The sequence below is a fragment of the Macrobrachium rosenbergii genome, chromosome 56 (genome assembly GCF_040412425.1).
Source record: "Macrobrachium rosenbergii isolate ZJJX-2024 chromosome 56, ASM4041242v1, whole genome shotgun sequence".
Taxonomy (NCBI): Eukaryota; Metazoa; Arthropoda; class Malacostraca; order Decapoda; family Palaemonidae; genus Macrobrachium; species Macrobrachium rosenbergii.
Window position 1 is genome coordinate 66568757 of NC_089796.1, and position 9394 is coordinate 66578150.

A 9394-nucleotide genomic window follows, 5' to 3' on the forward strand; every position below is an offset into this window, starting at 1 on the left:
CCTTCCGCCCTGGATCCGCTAGTGGTGCCGCCGCCTGCTGCTTTTTCCAAAGTTTAGGGAGTTGGGTCTGAGCCTATTTCCCGAATGTGCAACGCCGTTTAGCCTCCGCAATAATTTTCTGGAAAATTAGTTGCCCCGGTATGTTTTTCCAGACATTATAGAATATCTATATCTTTTTTTTTAGAGATGGGGCATGTGCTCACAGCGTAATGCAAGCACATCTGTTAATAGGCTCGTGGACCTCATTTTCTGCAGTGCCCAACTGGAATTTCTCCGTCTGACGCCTAAAATTATCGTTCATTTAAAACGACGTTTATCCGAGCGTTATCCTCTGCTCACACAACGTTTCCTTAGAACGGAAATCTCTAGTCTCTCTCCACGCATACAATAGGCCCATGGAACCTTCAGTTTTTATTATTCCTAAAGTGACGAAGCAGATCATTCTACACCACATGCATGTTCCTGTTCATCATACTTGTATTCTTGATCCTTCTTTTACCTGCAATGGAATGGAATGGAATAGAGAATTTTGGTCCAAGGCTAAGCGCTGGGACCTATGAGGCCATTCAGTGCTGAAACGGAAACTGTCAGTAGACAGGTTTGAAAGGAGTAACAGGGGGAAAACCTCAAAGCAGTTGCAATGTGAAACAATTGTTAGGAAAGGGTGGAAGGCAAGATGGGAGGGAGAGAATATGAAAAGAGGTGCAGTAAAAGGAGTGAAACGGGTTGCAGCTACGGGCCGAAGGGACGCTGCAAAGAACCGTAAGTAAAGCCTACAGTGCACCGCACGAGGTGCACTGACGGCACTACCCTCTTACTGGGTTTAGCCCTCTGACTGTTCGTGCAAAGCAGTTTCCCCTCTTGTGTTGTCTGATGTTATGAACCACATCTCGGTTCATCAGGTTCTATCATCAATTACAGAGAAACCATTACAGAGAAATGGACTGGAAAGACTGGCGACTGGCAGAAGCCGAGACAACAACGGGGAAAGGGGAACAACAAAACGAGCAAAAGTAACCTTAGTACTAGTTTATTACAATAATTTATGTATATATTTACAAGTGAGTCAAGTCTGGCGTAAATCAATAATACACATCACACAATCAAAAAGTCAGTCATAATAAAGTGTGGCAAAACTTGTAAATCAACAAATACACATCAAAATCAGAAACACTCAATCGAAAAAATAAAGATAATTATTACAAAGTAAAATTAACAAATAATGTTAAACTTGGATATCTATAAGACATTCATCATCCAGGTGCCATATCCCCAAGGGCAAAACTATCAAAACATTTCCAAACTGAGCCAAGTCCATTCTCACAATCCAAACACTCTTCCTCTTGTGACCATTGTTGATTTTACATCAACTGAAGAAAAGTTCTCTCTCAAACATTGCTCATTAGTTTTCCTTTGTCATGATATTTCAGCAGCACATTTCTGCAGCCCTAATTATTACAAGTTTCAGCATCAATTAACAAATTCAATGGTATAATCTCTTTTATCTTACCAAATCATCTTTGCCATGGAAAAAACTTGTGACAGTGCATCCTAGAACTAGCATTAATTCTTATATCTGTTCTTGAGGGATTTCATCTTTGGAGATAACCATTCAATAAAGCAGCATAAATAATAATCCAAAGTATCATAAATACCAATTCACTCAAAATTCATAAATATCTGTAATAATAATTCACAATCCTCCTACAATGAAAAACTGAACATCTACCCAGAGATGTCATGACCACTAACAGGGATCACAGAGGATGACCATCAAAGATCATCGAGGATGACCATCAAACAACTGCCGTGAAGTCGTCAAAACCGCCCCATGACGGCAAACAGGAACATCTCCACGAAACACAGACGTTCACAGCAGAGTCGATGCGACAGCCAAACTGCTGTCCCAGAGGAATGCCTCCTCTCCACTGATGACTACTATACGGTTAGCCATCAACTCATCCTCAAACTCGAACGAAGTTCACATCCTCGAGCACTGTAAGGGCCAACAGGTAACAACTACCTGCTGTTAAACGCGTCCATGCTGCTATGTTGTTTGGACCCTGACTCGATGATTACCCAAACCTGACTGTCGCTACCAAAGCGAAGACAACAGACGTAAACTCTGTATACAAAAAATAAGCTCCACCGGGAGGAGTGCACTTTCAAATAAGGAACAATCGTTCAATTGACAAAACAAGCACTAAGCCTCACACTGATCACTCTCTCCTTTTCTATAATCAGCACTTGGCAGATTTCTGAGGGGTTATTTTCCATGCTCCATCAACAGGTTGTTGCTATAAATATGCTACGCCGTTTGCTGAAGCTTTGCTCCAAAGCAGTCTTAGGTTTGGTGTAGGTTTATTTATAAAGGTGCAAATACACCAGCCATTGCAAGTTTCTTCGTTTGTGGTACTGTCGTCCCTCTGAAAATTATCAGGACTTTTTTTTTATTATTTTTGCAGTGTAAGAGTTTTTTCCCTATATGAGAATTTTCACTCCCTGAACCGGTCACCTTAATGAAACAATTATGGCACTGTACCACTTGTATGCCCTACACTTTGTGTTCTCATCTTCCCACTCTGTTGGGTGGAAACATATGATTTTTTTTTTTTAGTGGAAAGAGGTCATATTCTTTGGACTTTTTCCACCCTCCCTATAACATCTGCACATATGGTTCATAGTTACTTGCAAGGTCTAAATTCTTCAGACCTTGGTTACTTGCTTCCTTGAATGCTAACGACGTGACTTGTGACCTGATCTCGAGGAGAACTCGCAAATGGGTTTGCTCCGACGCTCAGAAAGAGTTCCTTGCGCAGATTTTTTTGAATGGCCAGACGTTAACCATTCTCCAGTTTCCTCTTCCAGATTCTGGAACAACACGCCTCCCTTACCCCTTGTTCCCAGCATCCAAAATCTTAAATATGTGTCATTTTAAAGCGTAGGTGATACATCACCCAGTGACATAGGTCTATAGTGAATAGCCTCATGTTCTTAGACTTCGAGCCGTAAAGGCATCACCAGCGGTACGGGTCAAGGTATAGAACTGGATCAGCAAGTGAATATGGGGTGTAAAGATAATCTTCATTATAGTTTTACTGTTTATTATTGAATTAGTCGAACAGTACTTATGAACAAATGTTAATATCCTATCCTATTATTTGAATGATGCATCTCAGGAACCAAAAGTAAAGTAAACAATGACAAGCATTTCAGCTGCAAGAGAATATTGTCAAAGCATAAAATATTTAAACAAAGTTAAACCAAACTGTGTTACAACGGTCTCTAAGTACTCCTTTTTCCTAATGAATTTGGATGAGCCGCTACAGAGACATTATCCTCTTACTACTAATATTACTGGTACTACATTGAGTCACTTTCATTTTTATATTATGGTTCATGAACAACATCCATCGTACGGAAATAATCGTTAGTTTGAAAAATACCTACGTTGATTCATGAATACTGAATTGTAAAGATTAAATACAAAATATATAAAAAAAACCTACGCCTATGACAAAGTTAATAAAGCGATAACAATAATATAACTGACGATACAGAAGAAAGGAGAAACAACAAGAAAATGGTTTTCACTCTATTCTTACTTAAATAGTAAAACCGGCCTTACAAAAATAAAAGAGTTTATTTTCACAACACAAGCACAACAACACGTAGCAAGTTGACCACTTGCAGAACGGGAAACGTAACCTTGTTCTTATGAGAAGTCTGAATAATGAATTTACCACTCAGTATTCTAGCCATCTCCACATTTAAAATTCCTTTGTATCGCTCAATGGCGTCGCATGAGCAGTAATACAATAAACACTTATAATTATTGCATAAGAAACGAAACCTTACAAGCTCGAGTTGCTACTTGGAGACAAATCGTGAAAGAAAGCAGAAATATCACAGGGCGTAATTATCACAAGAATTGTGTACCGTTTTGTTACACGATTTTGGAGTGCAGAAACATCATGACGTGAGACTAATCTTTATTGGATTTTTTTCTTTATTTATTTATTGACTACTCTGCCTCTGGAATGAAGGGTGCTCCAAATCACTCAGACGAAACTGGTTATTATGTTTGATAAACTGAAGGGGACTCGCATCTTCCCAAGGTTCGTTCTTTCCATCCATCAAACGTGCGTTGAATTGAACACGCCATTAACACTTTGAGCAAACAACGAAGAAAATATAAACACACACACACACACAAACCATAAGACGACTGAACTTTAAACTGAACACCTTTACAAATAAAATGGGAAAAATAGAAAAAAGCTGAACGTTAAACAAGTTATTACCAGTTCATAAAAAAATGTGCTGCTCATAGGCCTATTAGCAAAGTGCTGCTTTTCAGACTAGAATCCTAATGGCTTCGATTAGAATAAATCCCAGGCTTTGTTTGGAGCTATTGGAGCTATGGGTCCATCGCTGTTCTTTACATTTTCATTCTAACTTTCTTCGAAACTCTGACCTCGATTAATTTTGACAATGTTTCACATCGTGCTTTACTTCTTCACCCAAAACAGTTTTGCAGTGAAGAGAAAACTGTGTCTGTTTATCCTGACATAATACATGTCTTCCTACCCTAAAGAAGATGGGAAAGTCTGTCTTCCAAGTCTAGACTTTAGCTAGCAAATTTTATGAAATGAACCGCTGACTCAAAATAATAATCATAGGCCTACAAGGAAGTTCGGTTTGACGTGGGACTATTTTCAAGCTACCCAATGAGAAAGGAAACTGAAAAAGTCTCTCCAGAATTTAATATGCACATATTTAACGGAACTAAAGTCATTTTGTCATTGCAAGACACCGGGGGACAATCACATATAACGAAGATGGACAAAATTCTCTATGTCGTCTGAACGCACTACTGGCTAATGAACGAAACCTCTCAAACAATTCATTTTAATTCTTCAGCACGCCGTGGTTCCACCACTATCATTCGGGACAACGCTCGAGGATTACAAACTGAATTCTTATCAGGACTAATACAGAAAACACTAAAAAGAAGAAAAAAAAGAGGTTACTTATATGGCTAACCGGCACCTCCAGACCACAGCCAACTCTATCACGGAGCAAGTAATTTCCGATGGGCATCGTCAGAGGTCGAGTAAACATAACTTTAACTCTTCCCGATCTCGTTTACCAATAAACACTTACAGTATATAACAGTGGGAAACATGACTTGTTTCTAAACGTGAACACAAGAAGAAGAATATTAAAAAAAAAATAACTAAAAAAACAGGCGATGCTGTATGGTGAAACCGCTGGGAGAAATTTCTGTGACTTCTCATGCTTACGTAACGACGCCTTTTCCTGGACCTCGGGGCGACCGGAGGATCTGTAAGAAAAGAAAAAGAGGAATGCGACGTTAGAGCAAAATGAGTATTGGAAACACATTCAAACGCGTTCCATCACTACACGTTTAGAATTATGTTTGGACTTTGTATCCACAATCTCAAATGTTTGTCTTCTGAACTAACACGGAAGTCTTGTTCCTGAAAAGATACCAGGCTGGATTCTGAGACGACAACCACATTATTCTTGCCTTCCAGATCATTCTTATTTTTTTTTTAATCAAAGACATCTTATAACACAGACAAAATATTTGTTTTTATAAACACAATTATGTGTATTTGCTATGAAAATAAATCTAATTACAGCCGAAGTTTTAAAAGAAATAAACATTCACAAATCATTTCACAGGGTTGGGTGTGGCCCGTTGTACTGCATAAAATGAATAGTTGTATAGAGACCAGTCACTGCCTGCCATCATGACTTAAAGAGACCAAACGCGGTTTTTGATAGCATAGAGAGAGAGAGAGAGAGAGAGAGAGAGAGAGAGAGAGAGAGAGAGAGAGAGAGAGAGAGAGAGAACGAACACGAGGAAAGTACGGAATTTTCCTAGAGTGACGAAATCAAGGGGTTTCCCGTACCAAGAAACCCGGCTCATCAAAGGTGATGACCCCTGCGTTTCAACAGCCTTATTAAACCATATTTTTTTTCTTTTGATAGGAATGGAAGCTAACGGCATGTAAAATCTAATACCATGTGCTGTTCCTGGCCCAGATCTGCAGTAAATATGAAAAGAGGAAGGAAACTGGATGAGGTTGAACCACGACAGAGTTTACGTCAAAAATATATCGTATGCGTCGTGGAATAAGTCACGTTCATTGGCTTACTTCAGGTTCCCTGCAACGTCCCTTTGGCCTCTAGCTGCATCCCCTTTCATTCCTTCTTACTGTACCTCCTTTCACATCCTCTTCTTCCATCTTGTTATCCACCCTCTCCTAACAATTGTTTCTTAGTGCAACTGCGAGGTTTTCCTCCAGTTACACCTTTCAAACCTTTCTACTCTCAATTTCCCTTTGAGCGCTGAATGACCTCATAGGTCCCAGCGCTTGGGCTTGGGCCAAAAAATATATATATATATACTCGTATATATATATATATATATATATATATATATATATATATATATATATATATATATATATATATATATATATATATATATATATATATATATAATAATATGTGTGTGTGTGTGTGTGTGTGTGTGTGTGCGTGTGTGTGTGTGTGTGTGTGTATTCCACGTTCATTCGAATCTCCTTTGAAGCATTGCGGTACAAATTTAGCATAGTTCAAACGGTCTCGGTAGGTTGGAAAGTCCAGTGGTTCGCATCAGGTATCTTAATCCCTTTCACACTTAACCAAATCTGAAACTGAGCTAGATTTTGAAAGCAAACTTATACTTTTTTCGATTTGTGTTACCTAGATGTCTCCAGAGCATCGTCATTCGAAACATGGGCCTAAGACATGAGAAACACTACTGAATGCAGTAGTAAGTATTGTACATTTATTTGCCGCAAGTGAGTGGACACTTCAGCTGGCAGAAATGGGCAAAACGGCAGTCTTCTAGAACGCCTAGAAGGTGTTAGGTGTTACCTTGCCAACCACATGGCATACAGTAAATGAAACGAAAGTAATCATGCAATGTCACACCCGACCCAACTTGTTTACCTGAGGTAACTGAAGCCTAAGCTCGTTTTGATCTTGGTGACAAGTTATTTCTAGATTATCGTTAGCTGTTACTCCATAATTGTAGGAGGAGTCGATTCGAATTGCTTGGCCTCAACAGAAGCGTAAACGTAATAAATAAACAAAAGGCCGTACCTTAATGTACATTTTGTGATACGAATGATGATACTGGTTAAATCGAACACCAAGTAGTTATCGATCTGAATAAGGCTTTAAGACGAATATTAAGGGCCAGATGGCAGGATAGAGTTAGAAATTATACCATAAGGGCAATTACGGAAGTTCCATCATATGTGGGTATGACAAAATGAAAGGGAGAGATGGCTTGGAGATGGCTAGGACATGTCCTTCGCAAGGAAGACCCAAACCTACTTAAATAATAACTATGAGAACGGAGGTTGCACATGGGTGGGGATTTGTGGATGAGAGAGAGAGAGAGAGAGAGAGAGAGAGAGAGAGAGAGAGAGAGAGAGAGAGAGAGAGAGTCTTGTTACAATATGACAGCTTTTTATTGGAGTAATTTGAAAATGTTAATTTCTCCTGTAATGAGAACTGAAATGCAAAGTATATAATACTCTATGGGCAGCCTTTTGATAATTTAATCATTGCAAAAAAGTTTCAACCACAGTGAATAAAAAAACCTGGGCTTCAGTGCTGGTTGACCAAATTTCATACCCACCCTACACAAAAGGAATTATTTTAAAAAATGTAATCAATATATTATCAAAGCCTTACTGGGTAGCCTATAATTTCAAAGGTTACGCATAACAACTTACTCACGGGTTTTTGAAAAGCAGTTTATTTGTGTCGAATAAAGTTCGTGTTTACACTGGCACTCCTCTTATTCCTCTTCTTCTTTCATGGGTCGGAAAGAGAACTGCGACTTCAGGGACTTGGAACCTGCGGCAGTTAACATACGAGATATGGTCGATCTTGTGTCTTTCTCTGCAGGGTCACTGTCGGTTTCCGTCGAATTCTCTGACGGAGTGTGATCGCCGGGGGAAGAGGAAGGAGAATGGTCAGTCGCTTGCCCATCCCGAAGGCTCTCCGTCGTTAGGCCTAAGTTGCTGGCCGAAACCCCGGAGACATCGGAGTAAGGTGGCGGAGGGACCTCGTTCTCAATGTCGACGTAAGAAGGCGGGAGATCGGTTGGGTCCGGGGACGTAGGCTCTGTCACATGGACGAAATCTTGAGACGCCACGGGGACGCGCCTGACAACAGTGACGGTCCTGACGCGCTGAACCAACTTCCTGCGACGACACAGACAGAATCTCAGGCACACGGACAGGAGGAAAATGATGGCACCCACCGGAATAAAGATGACATGGCCCCCACGAAAGGACGTGGAATAGGTGGAATAAGTCCGCCTTTCTTCGTTACTATCGTCCCAGTTCTCAATCTCTTGCCAGAGATCGTCAACGTTTTCACAAGTGCTGAAGGGATCGACAGCAGCAGGCGGTGGGCCGTTGCAGAATTTGGCTACCTTCACATGAGATTTAACGACGATGCTAAAAGCGTTTTGGTCGCAATCTGGGGAGTAGGTCGTATCCCCATGAATGCAAAATTCGCCATTGACTACCACGTACAGCTTTCCAGCTCTGATCCCGCAAGTGATTTGGAGCCACTTCACGCCATACTCATCGACGAAGGCGTTGTGACTGACACTCGACACACGGTTCAGGCGAACGTTTTCCCTCTCAGTGCAGTTCTGGGGCCTGAAATCGAAAGAGACAGACTGTGCACTTGTAGGCACATGCACTAGGAAATGTTCCGCATTCTTTAATTTAACAAACATCGAGGTCACGGGACACAACACATCTGGGCTCCCACTGGTCAATCTGCCGTCTATCGTAAATAATAACAAACACGTCAGCTGCAGGACGCGGCACTTAGACCCCATATTTCCCTCAGGAACTGAGCACTCACTTTTACCCCCACTGACGGGTGATGATTCCGTCGTAGATACAACAGGTATTTCGAGCTGCGATCCAAGGAGAGAGTCAAGGTTGTTTACAAAACGCCCAGTTCCACTAAAGTCTATACTGGTGACGGTGCTGACTGCACTTGCCTGACTACCACCGAGCCTGGCAGCTCTGGGCTGGCTCTAGAAGAGCCTGCCAGCCAGCTGCCCAGCATGTGATCGAGTTTCCACTTACAATGATCACTTTAGGTTATTTGCACGATTCCATTGACACGAAAGCGAAATGACGCCCACCACAACATTCTTCAACAACTATGGAAGTTAAAGAAGTTCGCCCTACATGAAATGACAGTCTGCGAATAACACTCGTTAATATAAAAGACATGGCAATGCTACCCACACTTGTAGGGAGTCCAAGTGACGTAT

At 40.9% G+C, this 9394-nt stretch overlaps 1 protein-coding gene across 2 annotated transcripts; it reads right to left on the bottom strand.

The window, feature by feature from the left end:
• Window positions 1–3087: 3087 nt before the first annotated feature.
• Window positions 3088–9394, bottom strand: LOC136836574 (uncharacterized). Of its 2 annotated transcripts, none has more exons than XM_067101035.1 (2): window positions 7828–9394; window positions 3088–5347 (listed from the first exon to the last, which is right to left on the bottom strand). In XM_067101035.1, the coding sequence occupies exon 1, from the start codon at window positions 8945–8947 to the stop codon at window positions 7889–7891; it is 1059 nt and encodes a 352-aa protein (XP_066957136.1). In that variant the 5' UTR covers window positions 8948–9394; the 3' UTR covers window positions 3088–5347; window positions 7828–7888. The 2 variants fall into 2 exon arrangements, with proteins under 2 accessions (XP_066957136.1, XP_066957137.1); XM_067101036.1 differs by having other exon boundaries at window positions 7824–9338.

Excerpts from the sequence above, each read along its gene's own strand:
- LOC136836574 (XM_067101035.1), bottom strand. The coding sequence starts at position 8,947 with ATGGGGTCTAAGTGCCGCGTCCTGCAGCTGACGTGTTTGTTATTATTT.